This window comes from Cynoglossus semilaevis, chromosome 17, assembly GCF_000523025.1.
Source record: "Cynoglossus semilaevis isolate Cse_v1.0 chromosome 17, Cse_v1.0, whole genome shotgun sequence".
NCBI classification, from domain to species: Eukaryota; Metazoa; Chordata; class Actinopteri; order Pleuronectiformes; family Cynoglossidae; genus Cynoglossus; species Cynoglossus semilaevis.
Genome location: NC_024323.1, coordinates 154,480 through 179,744, shown reverse-complemented (window position 1 = coordinate 179,744; position 25,265 = coordinate 154,480). Strand labels below are relative to the sequence as shown.

General features: G+C 42.6%; 1 protein-coding gene across 1 annotated transcript in view; it reads right to left on the bottom strand.

Moving 5' to 3' along the window:
• Positions 1-25,265, bottom strand: part of notch3 (notch receptor 3) — a 32,981-nt gene that overhangs the window by 6,706 nt on the left and 1,010 nt on the right. The window contains 29 exon segments of the mRNA XM_008329125.3: positions 55-223; positions 518-608; positions 693-912; positions 997-1,145; positions 1,232-1,340; positions 1,343-1,551; positions 1,639-2,168; positions 2,841-2,953; positions 3,049-3,306; positions 3,448-3,580; positions 3,682-3,866; positions 3,963-4,119; positions 4,410-4,611; positions 5,178-5,406; positions 5,883-6,035; positions 6,131-6,364; positions 6,504-6,649; positions 6,968-7,160; positions 7,251-7,361; positions 7,452-7,685; positions 8,166-8,279; positions 9,352-9,465; positions 11,207-11,392; positions 11,502-11,657; positions 11,743-11,976; positions 12,118-12,240; positions 13,326-13,661; positions 13,781-13,923; positions 25,136-25,208. Of these exon segments, the coding sequence (XP_008327347.2) occupies positions 55-223; positions 518-608; positions 693-912; positions 997-1,145; positions 1,232-1,340; positions 1,343-1,551; positions 1,639-2,168; positions 2,841-2,953; positions 3,049-3,306; positions 3,448-3,580; positions 3,682-3,866; positions 3,963-4,119; positions 4,410-4,611; positions 5,178-5,406; positions 5,883-6,035; positions 6,131-6,364; positions 6,504-6,649; positions 6,968-7,160; positions 7,251-7,361; positions 7,452-7,685; positions 8,166-8,279; positions 9,352-9,465; positions 11,207-11,392; positions 11,502-11,657; positions 11,743-11,976; positions 12,118-12,240; positions 13,326-13,661; positions 13,781-13,923; positions 25,136-25,208 (5,304 nt within the window).

The following is a 25,265-nucleotide window of genomic DNA, read 5'->3' as shown; positions in this document are numbered from 1 at the left end:
GACTTTGAAATCTCAATAGCAAAACATTGTAGCGCCGATTTTACTGATGCACACCTGGGCCTCTGACGTTAACATCCATGCAGTCGCTTTCGAACTCTCCCTGGGGTGGAGTGAGGGCCATGGTGGGGGGCACCCGTATGTCTGCAGCAGCCAGGTGATGTTGCGTCCACTGTCTGCTGTCCACTGCGTCCTCACAATCCGAGAGCATACTCGGCTCCTCAACCTGACGCGACAAAAAACAAATTGACATTTTAACATATGTTCATTTTGATGCAGTAAAATTTGCAAATATTCATCCATATGCCAGAAGGGGTTTGTTGTATGCGCATGGAGTGGACATTTTAGATATGTGTATGCTGTACAAACTCTGGAAAATTGATCCTGGACCTCAATCTTTCTTGGAAATATTTAGCTAATAGAGACTGGAGACTACTTTGCACTATAACCCTGCTGGACCTCAATCTTTCTTGGAAATATTAGGTAATAGAGACTGAATTTAACATTTAAAGTTGCTGACCTTTAGCCTTTTTGCTTCTGGGCAGTCCAAGTCCATCCACTGATCGCTGTGATCTCCTAGAAGAGATTCTTCCACAGTTTTGGGCATGTGTCTGTAATCACAAAAAAACACTATTTTAATACCTTTGCTGCAAAATTGCATTGTTAAGTATGCAATCCAAGAAGGCAAAACTCACTTCATTCCTAGAGCATCCTGACCAACGGGTTCCCTGCGGTTCTTGTTACTACTTGGTTCCTTTTTGAGGAAGAAGCCCTCTGGGAACCAGAGAGTGCTGTGTTCCCTCTTTCTGCGAGCAATCAACATACCAATGATGATGATGACTAAGAGGAACAGTGAGGCGAGTCCCACCAGTAAGATCCACAGAGGTACCACAACAGGATCACGTGGAAGTTCACCTATGAGAAATAGAAAAGGCTAGTCAATACTAATCCTTTTGTCGTTTTTTTTTTTTAATACAATGTTAGGGTTTATGTGCCCACCATAAGCTTGCTTTAGAGGATAGGGGAAGCGGAGATTGTCCGTTGCTGAAAGTGCGCCCAGATACTCGGCAGCGGCTTCCGCTTTACGGAAACAGTGCTTGGAGTTCCGAGTGCATAACCTGTTGTCCATTTCCAAGTAAACTTTGGATCTGTTGAAAAACCCAGAAAAGTCTGCAGTTTAATAAAGTGCAAAATGCGATGGAGGTACTTGAGATTTTTCTGTCTGCTGACTGACCCGATGATCTCGTGCTGAGGTGGTAGCTCCCTCTTGAGGCGCGCTTCTTTGCGCGTAAAAGGCCGTATCATCGCTTCACCGTTTTCATCCAGTCGGAAACGTAGCGTAGGATAGCGCTGAGTTTTTGCAGGAAGGCTTTGCTCGTGCGAAGCAGTTCTTCTGGTGGCAGTAGAACGACCAAAACAAGCATACCTTCAGCAAGGTCCTCGGGAACATTGCCTGCACAGTCCAAGCCGTCCCAGCCGCACTCCTCTGAGTTGCATCCCTGGTCGCAGCGTCCATTGGCGTAGTGGTCAATACAATAGGTTTCATATATTGGACTGTGGAAAAGTTAGTAAAAGTTTAGTTTTTTTTTTACTTCAAAACCATGTAAAAAAATATTAGAAAGTATCGATAGATGAACTCACTTGCACACTTTCTCTTTGTTTGTGCATTCAAAATTGTCAAATAGACACGCTGCATTATCACAGGAGTCATCACACTGGCTGTTATTGAAGACACGCCAGCACTGAGGGTCTTCACAGTTGGCCCAGGGGTTTGCAGCCAAAGAGCAATCACCACCGTCCCAGTGACAGGGCAGTATGTTACACTCGTGGTCACAGACGCCATCGTTGGCTTTCTCGTGACAGTCGGATCGCGGGCACTCCATTGTCATGAGGTCGGTAGATCTGACGCCCTGTTCGCATCGTTTTCCCGTAAAGCCATCGGGACACTGGCAGTGAAAGAACGGGAAGCTGGTCTCTTCAGTGCACAGCCCTCCATTTCGACAGGGCTGGGCGGAGCAGCCGTCCTTACTGCGACGCTGACATTGGGGTCCGCCATAACCCGGAGGACAGGTGCAGCGAGCCCCCCTGGTGGTGAATGCACAGCTTCCTCCATTGTAGCACGACAACTCCCGACAGGACATGCTCCTTTCACAGTTCGGCCCAGTGTAACCCTAAATAGGGAAGGTTGAAGAGTTCAGTTAGGCAACTGGCCGTGAAATTTTTCTCAAAGAAGACGTTTCATAGGGACATAAAAAAGAAATATATTCTTCATACTGACACAAAATGTGGGATGATTAAAGGTCAGAGAAAAAAAGTATTTAAATGTCAGTACTGTATTTTTCGGACCCTAAGGTTCACCGGATTATAAGGCGCATTAAGCGTAACAAAACAGTCAGCGTAACAATCAAGCATGCCCGGATCCCACTCGTCATTATCCGAGTCAGTCTCGTTGCTGTTAATTAGTTGTTCAGTGATAATTCCGGCCTTCGTGAAAACTCGGACGACATTTAAGACTGATACCTTAGCCCAGGCATCCACGTTCCATTAGCAGATAGTGGCCTGGCATACCTTACCTTTCTTGGTAAGGACTTGAAGGACTTCAAGTGCACCTTATAGTCCGATACAAATAGTTTCACGTGCCCATATTGTAAGGATTTTAAACCTTTTTCAAAATTAGCCATCACCTTGGCTAATGCTAATGTTTTCTTTACCCCGTTTTTGTAATTTTAACCCAGGCAAAACTAGGGAACAACAGCTATTTATACCCCAAATTTATCTAAATATTGTCTGTATGTATGCTGTTCGGAGCAGCTCGACATACATGAATGAGTAAACATACTTACAAGTTGACATGTGCAGGTGTAACCCAACGCAGAGCTGCTGGATACAGAGCAGGCTCCTCCGTTCAGACATGGATGAGACTCACAAGCGCTAAACCTGCTCTGACACCTGCGACCTGGTAACAGAAAACAACAGCACAATCCATTTGAGAGATCTCAGCTGTCGGGACGGTATTTCTTCCAGAGGGGATGAAGTTCGAGGTTGTCTCACCTGTGAAACCGGGCTTGCAGATACACTGGTAGTCGTTCGGCAGCTGGATACAGTCGAGACTGTTGGATGGAGTGCAGGGGTTAGAGAGACATTCGTTTATGTCACCCTCGCATCTCTCGCCAGTGAATCCCGGAGGACAGTTGCAGCGATATCCGCCCACTCTGTCCACGCAAGTGCCGTTGTTGAGACACTTCGGAGGGACGCCGCGGAGTCTCAGGGGTGGAGCGCAGTCGTCTGTGTTGATCTCACAGAGGACACCTAAAAAAAACAAACAAGAAAGGAACAAGGTTTAAATATATGTAGAACATTTATGCATTGTTTGATTCGCAAGATTCCATCACGGGTACAGAACATAGCAGAAGGTCTTGACAAATTAGAAAGCTGCATGTACTGGCATACCTAGAGTTCCAGGCGGGCAGGAGCAGATGTAGTGTCCCACCAGGTCAATGCAGGTACCACCGTTTTGACACGGATGAGACTGACATTCGTTAATTTCTATCTCGCAGTTTTGCCCTGTATACCCTGGCATGCACTGCAAAGAGAAGAGCACAGGTTGATGTCAACGTGTCGATCTCGATGCAGCGGTAGAATAACAGGAAGAGGATCATTGAGGGGAATAAGAAGTGGGCTCACATCACACTGGTATCCTCCAACATAACCTCTGCAGGTGGCGCCATTGCGACACGGTTTGTCTTCACAGTGGTCCACCTGGCTTTCACAATAACTTCCGGTGTAATCAGCAGGGCATTTACAATAGTGCGTATTTCCGGTGTTTACACAGTGACCAGCGTGGTGACACAGCTCATCAGTCTGTAGTCCTGTTCGGGAGAGAAATGTAACTTAGTTTTGTGTTGATTTAAAAAAAAAAAAGGGCCACGTTTATTTGAATCGTTGATACGAAACGATCGTCGCACCTCTCTGGCGAGCTGCTGTCTCACAAGACACCCTCGGAATATCACAGTAGCGTCCAGACCAGCCATTAGGACATTCACAGATGAAAGAAGCATCCTTTTGTCGACATCGTCCTCCATTTTGACAAGGCATAGACCGCCGGCACCAGTCAACTGGGGTCTGTGCAGGCAACATAAAGATGAATGGGTCTTTATCTTTATCGTTAGTCGTTAGCACTCAAGGAGTACTAGTTTAATAACAGAAGCTAGCTGTGGAGGTGTAGCCAAAAACTATTATTTCTATGAAAATAAAAGCAGGGGAAATCCCCCGAAAACAGTTCAAGTTAAATTGGAATGTTTCCTCTGTGCTCTTCACTGGTAGCTATGTTGTTTTTTAAAGCTCTGTGCTCTTCACTGGTAGCTATGTTTTTTTTTTTTAATGTTATTGAGGGTTGACAAGTTTGTGTATACCTGGCAGCGATTGCCTGCGTAGCCTTTAGGGCAGGAGCACCGGAAGGATTCCAGGGCATCTTGGCAGATTCCACCATTGAGGCACGGCTGTGAATCACACTCATTGACCTCGTACTGACAGTGCGAGCCAGTGAAGCCTGAGCGGCAGGTGCACATGTAGCCATCGATTTTATCAGTGCATGTTCCACCGTTGAAGCAGGAGCTGTGGAAAATATTGACATTAAGTTAGGAACAATAGTTTGAACACATTACAGCCTTTTATTAGCTTTTGACTGCTGTCAATCAAGACGCTCAGCTATGTTTTTATGCTTCAATTTTATTTGATCTCAATTTATATTCATGAAAGTGAAGTAATGCAGTTGTTTAGGATTGTGTGTGGTGTTGTTATTCATAATTTTATAAAGAATAATAATGAGTCAAGTCATCAATTTCAGATGACTCCATTTGAGTTCCAGGCGACCCCATGTGGGGTTGTGACCCCAAGGTTGAAAAACACTGCATTACAGTCTCATCCAATATGTATATATCTCAAATATGGAGTCGGGCCAAAGTAATTTCTTTGCTATTTTGAACTGAGTAAAATGTTTTTAAATGTACGCACAATGTTTCTTGCTTAGTTCTTGCTTGACAACTTAAGCCCAACTAGTTACTAGTTAGCCTGCTAGAGGAAGAACCTCCAAGAATGTTAACTGTATATTCCAGTCTTCTTTTAGCTCTCCCGCTTTCAGGATGTTGTGTTTTGTCATCAGCATATTCTCTCAAACTCACCTTTCAGTACAGTCGGGAATATTGGTCTCACAGTAGATGCCAGTAAAGCCAGGGCTGCATGTGCAGGTGTAGGAGTTGACATAATCTGTGCAAGTGCCTCCGTTTTTGCAGGGGTTACTCTGGCACTCATTGATTTCTAAAGCACAACGGTTCCCAGTGAAGCCTGGCAAACAGTTGCAGTGGTAGAAATTAATGCTGTCAGTGCAGGAACCTCCGTTTAGGCATGGATCTGTTGAAGGAAACAAACATGGTAGGACTTTTGTTTAAGCACAGCGGGCTTAAGACACACAGTTAAGCTTGATTTCTACACTGTTGATGACGATTCATTATTTAATGGGTCAAGTCACGTTTTTATTTATATTTGGCTAAATTAGCTTATTAGCACGACTCTTAGCTTGCTGCCCAGACAATGCCACGGCCCAGCTGCCTCGCAAATTGAAATATTATTGAGAACCTGATAACATGTATATTTTTATCTGTACAAACCACTGTATGAGTTGCTGCCACCTAGTGACTGGAGGCTTGTTATCATTCAAGCATTACGGCAGTAGGGAAACACTTATGTCCAGCGTGCCATGTAGCATCTGGGCAACATCTCTGCCAACTTCCACCAAATGTGGTACTCTAGTGCATCAGTGGTGTCCTGGAATAATTTGGTATATTATAGGTCACCGGGTGAGGCTGTGCAACGTAATGTGACCTTACTTGGAGCGCAGTCATTGATGTCTGCTTCACAAGTCAGTCCTGTATATCCAGCTCTGCAGGAGCATACAAAGCCGCCGATCGTGTTGGTGCACGTTCCGCGGTTCTTGCAAGGATTCGTGATACACTCATTCACGTCGACATTGCACAATTGACCTGCAAATTAAAAAAAAAACATTGTTATTGATCATGCCATTTGTTTGTATTAGTTAACCCCAAAGCCTGACTTTGAACTAAGACATTGTGCTAACCTTGCCACCCTGGCTGGCATTTACACTGGTATCCCATGTAGTCAGCAGTATGGGTGCATTCAGCATGATTATCACAGGGGTTAGGAGAACAAGGAGTAAGAACTTCAGCACAAGTGGGTCCGCTGTAAGGGAGCTCGCAACGACAGGTGAAGCTAGCCACGCCATCTACGCACGTGCCTTTGTTCAGACATGGGCTGGAGGCACATTCATTGATGTTTATTTGGCAGAGGTTACCTGTAGACGTGAACAGATTAAGATGAAGTTACAGTTACCCAATGTACTTCTGGCCAGGCTTCAACAATTTCTGTTTCCCTTTTCAGAAAATCAAACAACATGTTCTGCCATTTTCTTGCGTTCTATGCTGCCATCTTACCCCGAAAACCCTGACGACATTTGCAGGTGAATGTATTGAGCCGGTCCACGCATGTACCAGCGTTCTGACAGGGACTTGGTAAACAGTCGTTTCTATCCAGGTCACAGTTCTTTCCCACCCACCCAGGCTCGCAGTCACAGCGGTAACTGGAAAACAGGAACAGCCAGTCATCAAACAGACGCCGAAGTGCATAGAACAACAAAAATGACATCTAATTTTGTCCACTTTTTTCTACCTTAATACAGCATACCTTAATATAGATATATCCATATATATATATTTACATACATATATTTATGTTTTGAGATTATTTTTTTAACTTTCAAACTTTATTTAAACTACTAACAGTTGTTAAAATGCAAAGAAGTTGTAAACAATTTTTTTTTAGTATAATTGAAGACTGTTTACCATCAGTCATCAAAATTTCATAAAGTAAATAAAATACATTCAAGAATGTAGCATACCCATTGATGCTGTCCCTGCATGAACCGTGGACACATGGGCTGCTGCCACACTCGTCCACCTGGGAGTAACAGTATGGAGGTTTGAAGCCCTCAGGACATTGGCAGTGAAATCCATTCTCTTCATCCACACACGTGCCTCCATTCCTACAGGGGCTAGACGCGCACTCATCTATTTCCACATTACACTTTGCACCTGGCAAGGAAGAAGTCATACAAAATTAAACAATGTTTTTTTTTTTTTTAAATCTGTTTTTTTTTTTGCTACCTTATTTTACAGTCTTACCAGTAAAGCCAGGTTTGCACACACAGTCAAAGCGGTTGATGCCATCTTTGCAGATGCCATAGTCACACGGGTTACTGGCACAGTCGTCGTAGTTTATCTCACAGTTGGCGCCTGGGGTGTGAACCATAATTAAATGTTTAGAAATCATTCAATCAGTGATGAGTGAATCATCTAATTATGTTTCTAGTTGTGTCCTGTTACCCAAGGTTCCATGTTGGCACTGGCAGATGTACTTGTTAACCAGGTCCACACATTTGCCACCGTTCTGACACGGATTGCTGTGGCACTCGTTGAGCTGGTTCTCGCAACGGTAGCCTGTGTAGCCAGGGTCACAGTTGCATGTGTAGCTTGCGATGCCGTCTATGCACGTGCCGTGGTGACACGGGTCAGGCTGACAATTGTTGATGTTGCTCTCACAGAGAGTTCCTTCATAGCCTAAGAAAAAAATGTAGGAAATGTAGTTAATATTAAAAAGCACTGAGGGTTTTTTTTTCAAAATGGTAATGTATTCAAAATATAAAAATGTCAATCATAAGTTGTTTTTGAGGTCCCAAATTTATTTGGAATTTTTTTCTGTCAATTTCACATCATGTACTGTAGAGGGCACAATTGCCTCAGTTTTGAACTTCAGACTGTCTGTTTGCAGATTAACAACTTTAGATCAACGTTAGATCAACGACAACAAATCTTTCAGGGAAATGAGGGGAATTAGAAAATTATCTCTGTAAACTCTGTTTACGTGAAAAAATTGCGAAGATTCTCAGGGAAATGAGGGGAATTAGAAAATTTTTCTCGTGAAAAAATTGCGCCAATGTTTGTTGGGATGCGAGTATGTATGGTAGTTAGCTCCCACTGCCTTCCATGTATGTAACGATACAGGGAGGGACAGGTCAGACAACCACGGGCTTCCCTTACCTTCAGCACAGCGGCACTCAAATCCGTTGGGCCTGTCGTAGCATTTGGCTCCGTTCTGGCAGGGTGTGCTCGCACACTCGTCAATGTCGATCTGACACGTGGTGCCGGTAAAGCCTGGGACATGCAAACACAAAGGTGAAGGGGTCAGAAAGAACGTGAGCAGCGAAGGTCGGTGATCGTGTCAGAGGGCAGCGGGGCAAGGAAGGAGGTCACCGGTCACCAATGCATTACTAAGGACGGGGGGTGGGGGTGGGGGGTCTGTATTGGTTAAAGGATGTGTCATCTGTGCACTTGGACCAGTGCTGAGATGACCAGTGATTTCCACACTGTTATTTCCTGATCACAAAGGTTACACTGTATTTTTCCCTTGTTGAACTTCCATAATCTCTAACCGCAATCCGCAAAGTCAAAAATTTTGACTTTGAATTTTTACCACATTTGTGCTGTTATTATATAGGCTACCTCATCTTTACTGTGTTCTATGCATTCATCATAATACGTTTTAAAGTTTTAAATCATTTGAGAAAATATTTTGCAGATGATTCGGATTCAGTTGTTTGGCAGGTTGTGCTTCCTACTGTGTTATCGCGATATCTGTTAAATGCGTGGCTTAAGAGTTTCCCTTAAGCTAAGTGGGCACGGTGCACAGCTCACGGCGAGGTTTACACACCATTTTAAGTTGATTAACAGTGTCATGACAGCATGTGTTGGTTTGTAAATGGACGGGGAGGGAGGAGATGGGGCCAGTTGGAGGAGACAGTGGGATTGTTCTCTCTTTTGGGGATCCCCCCTTACTCTCTACCCTCCTTTGCATCCCCCTTCTTCCTGCATCAGCTACGCAGGCTCAATAGCTAGATGGGGGCGGGGGGGTGGAGATGGTGGGAGGTGGGGTGCGTCTGTCCCAGATGTAAATTGCGGAGCAAAAAAGAATCTCATTAACCAGGGCTGCTGCTGCTGTCCACCCCACACCCCCATCACCAGCAACAGGGGTTAGGACGAGGGAGACTGCTGTCCTGTCCACATTCCACAGCACGGGGGGCAAGGTCACAATGGTCTCTTTGTTCACCCAAAAGGACGGCCATTTTTATTTTTTTTCCTAAAAGTGGTGGCTCTAAACACCAGTCAAAAGTAGAGGGACTTTTAAATGATCTGTTCATACGTAAAAACGATGGTGGGGTTGTCTTACCTGGCTGACAGGTACATGTGAAGCCGTTGACAATGTCGCGACATATGCCGTCGTTCACACAGGGGTTGCTCTCGCAGTTGTCTATGTCGATCTCGCAGAATGTTCCCATGTAGCCTGGTGAGGTTTCACACAAACAAGTTTAGGAGAGGCTAAACATGATTTAGCAGATTACAATAATTCATGACATGGCTTTGATGAAACCTTAGGCAGTCTCATAGATGAATGATGTAATCCATTTTTTCTTCACATTATTGCCACAAAATACTAATATATAAAATTAGAGAACCAATAAAGCAACTTTACTTTTAGCTATTTTTCTTATTTTGCCTTATCTTGTTATTTTATTTTGTAGCTTGATTGTTCCTCAAACTGTAAGTCGCTTTGGATGAATGCGTCTGCTAAATGTAATGTAATAATAATAATAATAATATATGATTTCAACAATATTTTAGGTATTAATCTACCTAAATCTTCTAATTGTAGTCATTTTTATGTTACTGACTATCTACTGTCTTATCTTTCTGGCATGTTTTATTTAACTTATATATTTATTCATATCTCATTTTTTAAATTTTTTTTTATAATTTTGTCATAGCTAGTTATCTAACCTTCTGCTGTGTTTGCAATAACTTTGCTTTGTTGGGCTCTTCCTGTACATTATACCCATCTCTAGTCTCCTGAAATTTCACAGCAAACATTTAACAGTTTCATGGCATTTTGACCAACTTTTAAGAAGGAAAATATCTTTTTAAAAGATGTGCCATGACTTCCAACCCAATAGATCTTAGAAACGGGCCCAAACTTCACAACATTTTAGTGCAGTAGACATCACTGCAAACACAAAGCAGCAAAGCCATTACAGCCTGCAGTCACTGTAAGCACACTGTTGTCAGGTTTTGTTAAAGATAAGGACTTTCGGTGCTAGCATTGATAAGGAAATAATCAGCCAATAGGTGTGAACTTTGCCAAGGCTGGCTTGCTGAGGATGAGGAGGGTGGCGTGTAAGGGCCCTGTCTCTGGAAAAGAAGGAGGAGGGGAAGAAGGAGGAGGAGGTGGAGGAGGAGGTTGGTTAATGGGCTCTGGGAAAAGGCCTCTTACCCTCACAGTGTGTATGTGGGATGCAAAGTGGAACACAGAGGGGCTCTATTGTTCTGTTCCATTCCCACCACTCTCAAGCTTATTAGTATTCACAGCATACTCCTCCCCCTTACCGCTTGCCCTCTCTCACATCCCTGGGCCTATACACCCCAAAAAACTTCCAGCTCTAATTTGTAAAGTTTCCAAAAAAAAACCCCGGAATGCATGTAGGTCTGTGTGTGAGAGTTTCACTGTGTTTTTGTTACTTATTTTTGCAGACAATCGTTAAGACTACCCCATCTTTCCGTCTGCTCTGTCTGTCTGCTCTGTCTGCGTGTCTGGCCAGCAGTCAAAAGAATCAAATGAAGAAAGTGACCGCACATCCCAAATTTTATAAAAGACATATTACGTAACGGTAGTCAGTGGCTGTCTGCAATGGAGCTTCTGGTAATAAAGCTGGGGGGTCACAAAATGTACCACTGGTCGGTCCGTTTGAGCACCGTATGACTATAAGTAGAGGCGCCAACGAGACTGAAAAAGAAGGGCTATGAGAAGGTCAAGTCTCATCTTTTTCGTTGGAAAGCATTGCTCTGTCTAAAACGGCTCTAATATCACTCCTCATTTTTCATATTTATACTTCAGCCCAGGTGAGACAAACAACCATTAACTGCATTGGGGGGTCAGTGGGGGATGGGCAGGGACTAAGGAGGGCGGGGTCAGTCATCAATGCGCTAGTCTTTTCAAAGAGCGGTCATCAAACGTAAGCTGATCAGGTTACCTGGCATGCAGATACAGGTAAATTCTCCGATGCGATCCAGACACGTAGCATCATTTTGACAGGGCATGGACAGACATTCATTTATGTCAATCTCGCAGCGTGGACCCGCATATCCGCGACCACACTGACACTGGAATGAACCCTCTGTGTTCACACATTTGCCGAAGTGTTCGCACGGATTGGCACCTATGAAAGATTGTCGACATTGAAAACCAGTGTTATAACGAGGACAATACTGATAACGTTTATTAATTTGATTGCATTTTTACTCATTTCAATCACTGAGGGCACTTACCAATCGAACACTCGTCCATGTCCTGGTTGCAAGCACCTCCCACATACCCAGCAGGACAGGTGCAAATGGCGCGGCCATTGAGCGGATTGGTGTCACACACGGCACCCTCGTTGCACGGGTTGCTCACACAAGCATCATCCAGATGGCATAGCAAACCTGTTAAAGAAGCAACCACGTCACCCTGAAGACATTGATCGAGTTATAAGCAAAATACACGCATGTTGTTGCTCGGATAATTTACCGGTCTTTCCGACAGTGCACTCGCAGAAAAAAGATGCTACGCGATCGTGGCAAGTGGCGCCGTTGAAGCAAACTGTTGTGGCGCAATCGTCAATGTTCTCACTGCAGTCATCGCCGGTCCAACCATTGACACAAACGCAGGTGTGGCCACCAATGGTGTTGAAACAAGTGCCACCATTATGGCAGGCATTTGGTTGCATGAGACACTCGTTGACGTCCTCAGCACAAAATTGGCCTTGCGTGAAAAAAAAACAACCCAAAAAACAAATTAATTTGTTTGTTTAAGGACGGTATAGGACAAATAAATGAAATTATATTTATAGAGGTTTAAAAGGAATCATCACTTAAACGTTAAAAAAACAATACTTATATCTACCTGTCCATTCTGGGGGACATTGACAATTGTAGGTATTGACTCCATCCACACATATTCCTCCATTCATACACTTATGACCAGGACAGTCGTCCACATTGTTCTCACAGTTGTGTCCCTCAAACCCTGAGAGAGACAAAAAAAAGGGGAGAAACATTTAAAATATTGCTCCAGATACAGAACATATAGCATTTTTGTTTCATGTTTCCCACACTCAGCAGTGTCAGGGCAGTAAAAGGTTCAGTGGGAGTATGACTGTTTACATCTTCACATAACTGTTCCCATACGGTTCCCCGACTGCCACAGCAGCTGGCCTCGGAGGTCTGCACTCCCCACAGTGTTTGCTAGTTTTATAATCTCTCACAGTTTCAATGACTTCCTCTCTGGCAAGAGACATTTCCTGCCAGTTCCCTGGTGGGAAACTAGGAGGCCCATAAAGTAAATTTCAGTTGTGAACACAGTGAAGTGGAGATGAGTGCAGGCGGCCCCTTTACACTCGCCCACCATTCAAACCCCCCATTAGTTACTAATAATATGAGACAGGAAGCTGACGCTAGGGACAGTGGTATAAATCACAGCTACAATCTAAACAGCTAGCTGAGTTATCAGGCTGAGAAAATCCTTCACCAGTGACCTGGCAGCGTGAGAAAACAGTAGGTCTCTTTTTTTTATTTCATGCAGACCTCATGCAATAAATGTTGAACTCCTGTAGAACTCTGTAGCTAATTCTTAACAATCCCTGGAAAGCATGAGACTAAAAAGTGGATAAGATTTTTTTTAAATGTTTGCTGAAATTATTTTAAAAGTAAGAAAAAAAATACACTAAAAGATAACTGCCTGTTTGACAACAAAAAAGGATTACTAAAATCGCTAAAGTTAGCCAATTGAATAAGAAGCTAACTAAAAGCTAACTAATAGCAAGACAAAATATTCCCTAGGCTAGAGAAACGCATTCTGTATAATTCATGTGTATGCCCTAAAATATCTTATATAAAATATATTTAATATATTATATTTGTTTTATATTTGCTAAAACAAATTTAACAAAATAATTTACCATAAATAGCTATAAAAAAAAGCTAAAATCAAACCAAAGATACACACAAGATTACTTAAACCTCTCCCAGCAATTAATGATACTTAATGATAAATATACATTTGAGAAATAACGTGTGCTGACATGAGGGCATTATTCTATTTTGCTACTCTACCTGGTAGGCAAGCACACTCATAGGAATGCTCGCCAGTCTGTCGACAGGTTCCACCATTAAGGCATTCGGACGGGGCACAGGGCAGTGTGGACACCTCACATGTTCGACCGCTGTATCCTTGTTGGCATTGACAGCGGAAAGACCCTTGGGTGTTGAGGCAGAGACCGCCGTTGAGACACATGCCAGGTTTTCGGCACTCGTCAATATCGTTGCGACAGTTCTTTCCCTGGTAGCCAGGCGGGCAGGAACAGTTGTAATGGTCGTTCACACTGGTACAGCGAGCCCCGTTGGCACATGGACTTGTGGCACAGGCGTCGATGTTACCGCAGTCTTGTCCTGGAATTTAATAAGGATTTATGGTCAGTTCCTGATTCGGTTGCTCTGTCACAGTTCTTGTCTCGGTTGCTCTGTTGCATCCCTTCTAATTCTAACTATGTGTGGACGGTGTGCTGTACCTCTGAAGCCTCTCTGGCAGACACAGGAGTATTGTGGGATTCCGTTCATCACCTGGCTCTTGCATGCACCTCCATTTAGGCATGGAGATCGATGACAGGGATCCAGGTGCTGACAGAGGGGACCAATGAAGCCTGGGCGACATCTGGGGGTAGGGGGTATTCACACAGAAATTAGGACGTCTACAATACTAACACAGATTAAGACAGCAAATTTATCAAAAATAAAACGAAAGAACCGTGACAACCCAAGTGATACTTACCCTACTTCTTTAACCTGGCCAATGTCTTGGCACAAATTTGTCTGTGCTGGGATTACTTTTTTTAAGCAAAGAGTTTTCCGATGCGTGACACGCACACAAACAGTACAATCACAAACAAAAACAACAAGTAGATGGAGACTGATCTTTAGGGTCTTATAATGTTTCCAGGCTGGAAAGGCCCATCCTTTTCTTTGCCCCACTACTCTGTTTTCCACACAACATCTCCGGTTTCTGCTCTTTAAAGAACACACCTAGTAAAAATGCATGCTCTGCCAACAGTTGTGCACATGGAAGGAATAAGAACTAAAAGAAAAGAGCGTGCATAGAGCCATGTCCTCAAACATGCTGCTGCCCTCAGAACTTGAGATAAAAAAATGAATAATTGTATGTTACACAAGATCATTTCTATATGTTGTGACAGCTTTGGCTGATCTTAACGTTTGGCTCATTGTCATAGAGAACATTACGTCTGGAATTTGGGGGGTTTTGAATATTGTAGTGATGGGATGGCTCTTGGGATGTCATATTTTCAAACGTTTTATCCTATAAATGGATCAAGAAGTAGTCCAAGTAGTTTTGTGAGAAAATAAGACATCTGATAGTGGAAATACTGTGGGGTGTTTTTTTAAATATAAAGTTAATGTTACTGCATGTTGCTGGCGTGGTTGCTGCTTTTCAAGTACTCTATGTCTGAAACTATGGCTGTGTCCTGTAGAAAATTACTGAACAACGCATAATTCAGTCGCAAACCATAACCCTATGAATAATGTGTTCCGTTAAGCCGATCAACTGTTAACTTAAAGAAAGCATTAAGTGACATGGAACTACAGAAAACAAAACACCTATGGCTGCAATATATATATACAAACTAAGCCTAATGTAAGTTAGCTGACGCAGCTTTTCTAATTATCCAAATGTAGTCTTTCAAAATAAGACCTTTTTGGGGCCATTTCTAGTGAGGTACTGGGCTAGTGTACGACCACTATTCATCATTTGACGCTCCAGGGTCAATTCATGTCTGATTTCAGATAGTGGTTTCATGTTTGGTTTTACTTGGCCTCATTATATTTGATAGAATTTTTAGCAGTGTATGTTTGTTGCCCTTAGGCACGCTTGAATTTTCTCCCTGTTGGATTGGCCCTTGATTACTTCTTAAAATCGGTTTTACTTGCTGCTTTTATTCTGCTTACTTGACACTTGTGCTACATGTGGCCACTGCTCGTGCTTGATCCTAACCTTAACCTGCTCTTCAGTCCTCTTGCGAGCGTTTATCCTGCCTAAGGAGGTCAGAATAAACCAGTATCTCTACACCCACAGAAGAGCCCCTGGCTGGGCACAAGGCCTTTTCTTTCCACAGGTTGTTTGATCCTGATGAGAGGGCTGTGATGACTTAAGTTCTGGTTTCCCTCTGGGCACCGCATTCTCCTTTTTTTTTTTTTCTAGAGGAACCCCTGGGCAGAACATAACAATGGGATTCCGTGTGTTCTGCTTTACACGAGCATTACACACTGGTGTCAGTTCATCTATACTTTTCTTGATATGTCCTCCCCTTAAAACAATGGAAACACCAAGACAAAGGCTGGGACTTCTCTGCCTGAGGCCGCACCGGGTCGTCAAGTTCTAACAACTAGTCGGCACTGGTCCCAAAAAAATAGGAGACTGCTCTGTTTTGTTTGACTTTTTCCCATTAAGGAGTCAAAGGGAAATACGCCAAGTGGTCAGACATACAGGCATTGTTCCATAATAATGTGCAAACACAAAGCGACAGTGCACAGAAAAATATAATGTAAGCTCCGAAATGGTAGTTTGTCGGTAGATAATACTTGTTTTAAAAAGTTAGAAATGACATGAAATTCTCATGGCAGCACTGCAGGTTTGGTTTGTAAGCTGGCAGTGTGGGAGAGAGACACTTCTAAAAACCCCTCCTCCTCCTCTGTCCTCTTAAACCCCCCGCCCCCTTATGTGCTCAGAGGTCAGACATCAGAGGTCCCGTCTGATTGTGATGATAATGTCATGGCTGCAGGGCTTGGGGTGGGGCTGCAATGCCAGCTGGCGGAGGAGGGGTGGGATTGGAGCTGAGACAGTGAGAGAGAAAGAGAGAGTGAGGGGTGCAGAGAGGGAGAGACAGAAAGAGAGAGAAATTGACGTCCGTTCCAGGCCAGGAATGTCATGTCATATTTCCTGTAATCCTTTATTTCAGCTCTGGAAATAACAGACTCACTTTGCGGGATCTCCCATTACCATGGCAACCCCAAAACTGACCCCAAAAAAGACTGATACCCAACTGATTTACACCCTTTATTGGGTCTCCATGACTATCCGTCGCACTTTGTCTGGATTAATCTAAGGAGTCGTTGTAACTTTGTCTATAATCTGTATTGCTAAGAGTAACTAAACCCAATCAGCAAGAGACGTGGTTTTAAAAGACCTGAGTATTGCTAAGAGTAACTAAACCCAATCGGCAAAGCAGAGACGTGGATTTAAAAGACCTGGAAAATATGAAATGTGATGCGCAGTGACAGTTCAGAATTGAGGGCATTGGTCTACGGGCAAAATCCGAAAAGAGAGCTTGAGAGAGCTAGCGTGTTGTTTTCTGGAGGCCCGTGGAAAGGAGAATTCATGCTGATATTTTATGTATTTTTATGTGTCCGGGATAAATGTGAACAAAGAAGTCAGAACAAGGTGTGTCCTTGTCTGTGTGTACTTAGGTGTGACCAACAGCATTAAAAGTAATATCTGATAAATGCGTTTTTTCCACATTTGCAAGTTCTCGGGAGGACGTAGAATCCAAAACACATTCTTTTGTGTGTGGACCTGACTCTAAGCCAAACTGGCTCTAATAACACACTGTGTGAGAGGTTGTCCGAGCATATATGTGAGAGAGAGAGCTTTACAACATTGAGTATTCCCTCTGGGAACAAGGAGGCAGAGTAAGCTTAGTAGAGCAGGACCTGGTCTTATTAGTGGCGGATGTACAAAGCAGGTGCAGACTGCTGTTGTGAAACACGCCTCTGAGTCATATATAGTAAGCCTTGACTTATGACCTTAAAGGAAAAAGAGTGCAGCCAATGCGGAGGTTGATCGGCCACAGCAACAGCATTGTCAGTTGAATGGCGCAGCATTAATCTCTTGGTGTCAACACGTATGACGATTCTGCCAGCTGCTGCCCTCGTCTCCATTGTGCATCTGTTCACATCTGTCAGGGCATATCATGGCATTCAGCATAGCCAAAACAACTGGCTGTGTTTTAGCTGCCAGTGGAACTAATCTTGCAGGAACAGCAATAACCAGCACTGCATTTCTTATTACTCAAGAGATACGGTTATCCTTCACAAAAAAAAAAACATGCAATTGCACTCTTCTTACAGACTGTTATTTAAACAACCAAACCACCACTGCAACAAAGCAAACACCATGCAAACAAGACTGCAAACCCAGACAGGAAAATGGAAGAACTTACAACCGGCCTTAGCATCTGAAGGGAGGGTTGACTGAAAAGCCATAAAAAGATAAGATCAACTAAGTAATTAAAACACGACAGATTGCATTTTATTCAGTGAAACAAGTTTATGCTGTATAACTCTGAATTCCAGCAGTGCCCTACGGTTCACGGATCTTCTTACTACTTAATTTTGTGTAGGGTCTGTCACCTGCACTTGTGTAACCCAACACCAGATTTCCTGCTTTCTGGGTCATTGGAGTAGAGTAATCTGAGCTCATCCTCTGCCCACACAATAGTCTCTTCTCTGCCAGAGGTCAGAGGGTGACTCACCTGTGAACAAAGAGGCTGTAATCTCTGACATGCTTCATACACACAGTCATGCTCCACAAAGCAACAAGTACAAAAGGAGTTCTCTGATCTCTTGAGGGCATTTCCTGAGATAAACAAAAGGGGAAAAAAAACAACAACAAAAGGGGCCGCCATCTTGGATAAAACTGGTTTTGCGTCAAGATATTGATACATATTTTTATTTTGAATTTTTGAATAATGAATTTATATATCTAAATTTGCTGTACAAGTGACAGAATATATGTTTGTTCGGACTACGTTGTGAGACAAAGAGAAAGGAGATTCTAAGTCTGGAATCAACAGCAATGTGTGTTGTTTTATTTTGAAAAGACAAAGCTAATGTTTGACAAATTCACTAAAAGCAACACAGACTTACATAGGTTGTCTGGAAAAGTACAAATTCTGAAATAATTTGTACTGTTTATTCTAACTAAAAAGAAATCTTCCTTCCAATGTAACACCACCCAAAGCAACAAGTACAAAGCATTCTTAAACTCTCAGAAGACATTGTCTGAAGCCAACAACTGGAGTTGCCAATTTTTTTTTCTGGTTTTTGTGAGATGAATTAAAGACATTAAAGACAAGATGGTGGGCCATCCTCAAAAGTGGGCCACGGATCACACGAATATGCTTGTTTTCCTGTTGTGTTGCAAGTGGCAGGGCTGTCTCTAGATTTACATATATTAACCAGCGGCAAACAGACCTTGTATGTAGCAGTAATGCAACTCCAACAATACGGAGCTGCCGCCACTAATGTCCAAAGAAGAAGAACATAGGCAGAGATTGGTCTGAGGTCTCCAGACTGTGCATCACTGCACCTCTGCACGTCACCAGAGCAAGTGCCAAATTTTGTTTGGCGATGAGACACTCCTAGCCTGTATGTCATGCTGACACAGATTATTTTTCGAATACTGGCCATTCATGCATTAGAGACTTTGAGCAATGCCGTAGGAAAATTTACCAAAGATTAAAGGAAAAATATGTTTGTTTGTTTTGGACAAGATCTGTCTTGTGAGTGTGCACACTCCACCCAACATAGAACTGTACAAGGAGACTAAGCAGAGTCCTAAGCAGAATAGTAAGAATCTCATTTACAATTACAGTTATGGTAAGAAAACAATACACCAACATTTTAAGAATTCAACCAGAAATTGCAGGGATTACATTAATATTTTGTATGTCAAGAGAAAAGTTGTTCCTACAATATCTTAGCCTCAAGTTTTCGGAGACTTTTGCTCTCCAAGATCATTTAGGTTGCCACAGAATAATAAAAAGTCAATTGATTAGCAATGTGTGTGATTTTAACTTGACACAGAGGTGACTAAAACTCAGGATGCATTTATCTTCAGATGAAAGCTGTTACCGTTTTTAAGCACAACACACATTGAATCAACTAAGTTCGGGGGCTCTGTTATAGCTAATGGCTATGTTGTAACCAATCAATGTTTTATGAACCCTTGCAGATGGGAAGTTCATGGGAAAAAGCTGAAAAATGGAAAACCTAATATCTTTGCTCATTACAACATTCTTTACCCAAAGGCCAACTCCAATTCTTCCGCAAGTTCTCGCTTACTTAGGACGACAGCAAACTTCACTGCTGTTCCACCTCATCTTCCTCCTCCCCTACTAGCTCCATTCCAAGCAAACAGCCACACTGGGGGTTGGGGAGTGTTTTTGTGGGCACAAATAAAAGAGCTAAAGCAGTCTGAACCCCTTTGTATAAAAGAGTTGGGGGGGGCTGAGAGGGTGGGGGGGCACTGACCCAAACAGCTTGTCTTTCAGGGCTGCGCTTACAGACCAACAGGCCTGGACTGTAGCCTGGCAACAGTAACCCATGGTGAGAAAAGAAAAAGAGAGTGAGACAGAGAGAAGCAGATACCGAGAAAGGGGGAGAGACATAGAGAGAGAGAAGGTTTCGTAAGGACAGATTTAGCACTTTGGAGGGCTGATGCCCCCCATAGACAGGTGGCGCTGGGCCAATTCAGTGTGGTAATTAAGTTCAGTCATGACCATTGAGAGTATGTGTATTTCACAATTTAAAAAGTGTTTGTTTCAACAATTGTACTTGAAGGTACAATGCGTGGTATTGAAATCCCCGGGGGGAGTTTTTCCAAAGCCCTCCCTGAGCATGAATATTAAACATGTGAAGGGAAGAACATTTAACTTTCTCTCGAGGGAAAGTGGTAATGAATCTGAGACTGAAAGGCGAGCAGGGCTGCGAGTGCATCCTTCTCACCTCTGAAGGCTCACAAACGCAAAGGTTTACGAGTGTAAATTAAGGATGTTTTTGGCATGGGGGACTGCACTGTGCTGCAAAAGTAAAAAGATAAGAAGAAAAAAATCTGTGCTCCTTTGTTAAGAAACACGTATGTATTTCATTTACTAGCTGACCATTTTTGGGGGGGTGGAAGGGGGATACTTCCTAGCATATTTGAAATAGTCATGTATTTGCCCATAACCACATTGCATGAGCCGCAGGGTTGAGGTCTTTAAAAGCAATCATTCCCCAATGAACACAATCCAAGGAACCCCACCCAGCCACTTAAACCAAAACAGATTTCTATAAAAACTTTAAATTTTCAAAAGACCCATCATTAATGCAGCAGAAAAGACCAGATACAGTTCAAAGGCTGAATGTTCTCCTTTGGGTCTACTCAGATGTGACAGGAGAATCCCTTAACAGTCACTCAATTGCTGTTCAGTTGGTGGCTGAACAATAAAGTAAAAGAAAACCACAGCAAGGTTTGTCCAATACTACTCTGATTTGACATGCTGGCCAGGAGAGTGGCACAGACTGGTAGGATCTTAAAGAATTTTTGGTCAGTCATGACAACAAAGTTGAAAACAATTACATTTATGCAACATTTCTTTTTCACTTCAGTGTGGGTAAACCAGAATAAGGCTGTAAAAATCATAATATCCATGGAAAATGTGCTCAGTGGAAAAGTTAGAGCCTTTTCCTGAATCGTTTATTCAACGACCCATCCCTTCCTCCCCTATTAGAGAGGGAGAGGATTTGGTGAATTTTGCTGACAGATCTCATTTTTATTCCATTTGGGCGCGGAGACATCATCTCTTAGATGTGAAAGTCTCCTTACTTACAACAGAGCACCAAGGAATATGACTTTTCGGATTTTCAGAAAGCACAAAAATAGCTGAAAGCAGTAATGACTGAATTTGTCCCTGGGGCTTTGTCCCTGATGTCTGAAGAAGACTGAAAAAATACAGCATAATGTCACTAGAAGAGGGGTTAAGGGAAGCATGGGAGCACCCAAAAAAATCTGCAATAAATGTTTATAGGGCAGCATAAACTGAGGGACTTCACACTGAGGGAACAAGGCACAATTTCCCAGTATAAGAAGATAGTCCAGGTCTGACCAATCAGGAAAGAAAGGTCAAGGAATCTAAATGTTTCTATCAATGATGCTACCAGTGGGTCACAGTGAGACCATCCTCACTTAAAACATGAATCATTACTGTTAAGGGTTAGCCAGAGTAATTTGTACACTGTATTATATGGCACAGTTTATGAAGAGAATGTGAAATGGGCAGGCTAATGACAACTTTTTGACAACATTTTAAACACAGCTATGCATGACCCTTTAGTTCAGGAGACATTAGTTATCACAACCAGAAGGTCACCGGTTAAATTCCAGGGGCATACGAATGTGTCGCTTGGCAAAATACTAAAATTCAAGTTGCTAATCATACTCCAGGTGTACTATCTATTTTTTCAGAATTAATAAAAATGAAACTGCAGCGGTCATACAAAAAAAAAATGCAGCAATGAAAAATGGATGACTAGTGCATTCATGTCACAAGGTGGCAGAAGCAGCCAACTATTGATTGACCGGCATCTTATGGTTATACAAAATAAGTGAAATGGTCAAATGCACCCGATGCTGTCACCATTCTGCAGTCTGTCACGATCCACCTATTAAAGTAGATTTTCAAATGTTCTCTCATAGCTGTTTAATTGAGGATTCTTAGGGGATCATGGTTAATGTGCTGCCTCAAAAAAATGTAGTCTTTCTAGACATCCAATTTTAAAAAGTAGGCTGCCTATATTGTAATAGGACATTCCTGAAGGGGCTCCTGGGGGGATGGATGGATAAGAGGTAGAGACAATAACCTAAAAACACCAGAGGGGCAGGAGGAATCCCAGCAAGCATTCCTCTCTAATCCACCGTAAGGATACCAAAGAAACCCAGCCCTGAGGTTGTCTGGACTAAGCAAACAACATAATGTGCCTCTTTGTGCTCCAGCATGTGTGTATATGTATTTTCACTTCATGCCAGTGAGCAACTTTTTTTTTCTACTGAGGGATACATATTTTTTGGTGAAATTGACTTGTTAGTGCTGGATTTTTCTTTCGGAAAGGCTGTAATCTTCAATGAAAAATGAAAACTCTGACCAGATAAAATGAATTACTGTCAACCCAACTATGCCCAGACTGTCTTCCTACAAGAATTCATGGGTGTTTTGTAATCACGTGAAGACAGACAAGTTCATAACAAAGAAACTGCAGTGGTCAGGCGATGTGTTTCTTCTGAACAGAAGTAGTGGTAGGCGGAAACATTAATCTCAGTGTTTGGTACCTCTTAGATTGTCTAAAGTAGTTGATATGCTAAGTGATGCAAACATGGCAAAGAGTCTTTGAAACTAGCATTTTGTTCAAGTGAAATGTTGACTTAAGTGTTGTACAGTTATCGGGCATGTTTGTTAGACGTGTAAACACCCTAACACAAAACTGCATGTTTGTTAGACGTGTAAACACCCTTACACAAAACTTGTGCCTGCACATGATGTGATGTTCTCTGGTTCTCAAATAAGTCTTTGGCCTTCCACTTAAATGTTTATGAAAACATTTACATTGAAAGAAGAGGGACCACCATCTTGTTTGCATTGCTACTGTGGCCAAAGGAAGGGCTTTTTACAGATAGATTAAAGCGGGATATGTTTATCCCGTTTTACATTTCTTGCTCCCTGATTGGGATGACAAGCAGAGGGTGAAAGGAAAACGTGTGAACACGTTCGCCAACATCGCTACTCTCCATGAGAGAAGCAACATGTGCTGGAGAGCCCTGTGAGTGACCAGCCTCATTCCTCCACGAGCTTGTCTCTCACAGTATGGGAGCAGCTGACTGCTCAATGGCAGCACCTGGCCCTACGCTTTACTCCTTTGTCTAGATGTGACTTCACTGGATTACCATCACAACATCCACCAGCTGTCCTTTAAGGAGCTCCCCCTTCCCCACCACCATTCTCTCTCTGCTTTCTCCATCCCCCTACCCATTCCCCACCGACAGAGGAACCCCTCCAGCTGGATCCTCTCTGAATGACATCCTCTCTATCTGCCTAATTATCTTCTCTCTGGCCCTGATGCCATATTATAGTCTCTCTCCTTTAACCCATTTCCAGACATTAAGCAATCTAATGCAAGAAAATACTTTTTACTCTTTTCTGACCTCTCAACCTTTAAGCCGCAAGCCGTGTGTCTTCTTTAATGTCATCTTTCTTATAGTATTATTAAGTTGCTTAAAGTTCCCACATAAATAAAACCAGACTATACAACGGTAGAAAATGAGAAGAAAAGTGTCAAAAGCCGACAAACAATATCCAAATCCAATTTACGGAGAGGCTCTCAACCTTTTCAGATTAAGAAGATTTAACGACGTGAGGTGGTCTAACAGAAAGTTTACACTTTCTGGGGAATTATTAATCTAATCCTCTCACAGCAACTCTGCTCTGTAACTTTAGCCAAACGGTTTGAGAGGGAAATGAAGTAGAAATAAAAACTTCAAAGAGTTTTTTTTTTCTTTCACCAAGGTTTTAACCAGACAGAGGATACACCAGTATCTGGGACAGGAACAATGGTGCCTCTCATGAGAAGCTGGAAGCTACAAGAAAATTATATAAGAATAAGCAAAAAAAAAAAAAAAGCAATGTCAGTTGTTTTCCCTTCAAAGTGTGTTCAAAGTCCCCACTTCGTCTCTAACTTCCACTTTGTAGCATCGGCATATGCATTTTTTTCCTCTGCTTTTTTTCTAGTTTTGTCCTTGTTTCGCTGTGGCCCTTTATTTTCTTGTTCTTTCCCTGTCTCTTTCGGTGCTCTGTTTTGATGGTGCCAGGTTACAATCAGGTATCTGGTAAAAGAAAAGATCTTTTCTGCTGCTTTGGATCTCCTATTTCTCTGGCGGCTCCCAGAGGAAGGGGTGTGGGGAGGGGTATCAGTACTGGTCCTACCACTCACTTGTGGCCAGACTCGACTCTGCTGATCAACTCGCTGTAGGACTCGCCCTTTAAAGCATGACATTTGTGCCCCTACGTTTAAGAACCGTCATACTGTTGCATTTAAGGTGCAATTCCTTTTCTTGGCACTAGACCAAAGCACCGATGAATGACTTGACTAACATGACAGCCGCTGCCATAAAAAAATAAAATTACTCTCTTTGATATGTGATATGGGGAAGAACACCAACACAAGAACAAAGAGTGGAATAATGAGTTATTTCCAACCCTAAAAGAATCACGTGACAAATTAAACATTTACTTGCGTCATGCCACTTCCAGTTAATGATTGAAAAAAAAAAGTTACACAATTACTTGTTCATCTTCACTTGTCTTAATATTTGCTTGTGAAAACTTAAAAGACCTGCACCTAAGAGTGAAAATGCAAAAATACCGTTCTGGGGGGGTCGGGCTGGCAACTGTTGTCTGGAACAACTGTAATTTCTTAGGCAAACAATTTATGTCTGTTTCCCAAACTTGAAGGTCAATAAATCCCACCGCCTCTACTTCTTGTCCTCATTCTTATCATTCTGTTATTCATCCACAGGCAAGACAATGTAGACTTTTTAACTGGATTTTTAAGAGTTCTGACAAATCCCCAGACGATTTTGTTTTAAAAGGCCCACAACCTTGTTAGTAACAGTGCTTTCAAATTGGCATAATTCCCAAAACAGTGGCAAAATGATGACAACTTTCCAAGAAAAGTTTCTTCAAAACTCTTAAAATGAACGCATATGGACAATAAATGCCAAACGGCATAAAAATCCTAAACATTTCACAAGATAGATAGAGGAAACGCTCATGTTCAACACAACAGAAGTGATTCGTGCCTGACGAACCATTTCAACAGGTGCAGAAAACATAAGGGCAACAACAAGTTGCTGCTCTTAAAATATGAAAAGATTCAGAAAGATTCTTTTTCTGGGCGGATAAGCGCACCAGACGTCACATTTGTAAAGAAAATAACAGTTTTCATCCACAGGTGTCACACTGTCCTTATCAAGTTTCACTTACATGCATCGGAAGGGTGACTCTATACAAGTGCCTCCATTTTCACAGGGTCTGGATTTATCCAAGCATCGGTACCCTGGGAAAATGGGAGAAAACAGTTAGAGAATAACGCAACCTGGAAACAGTTTAGATC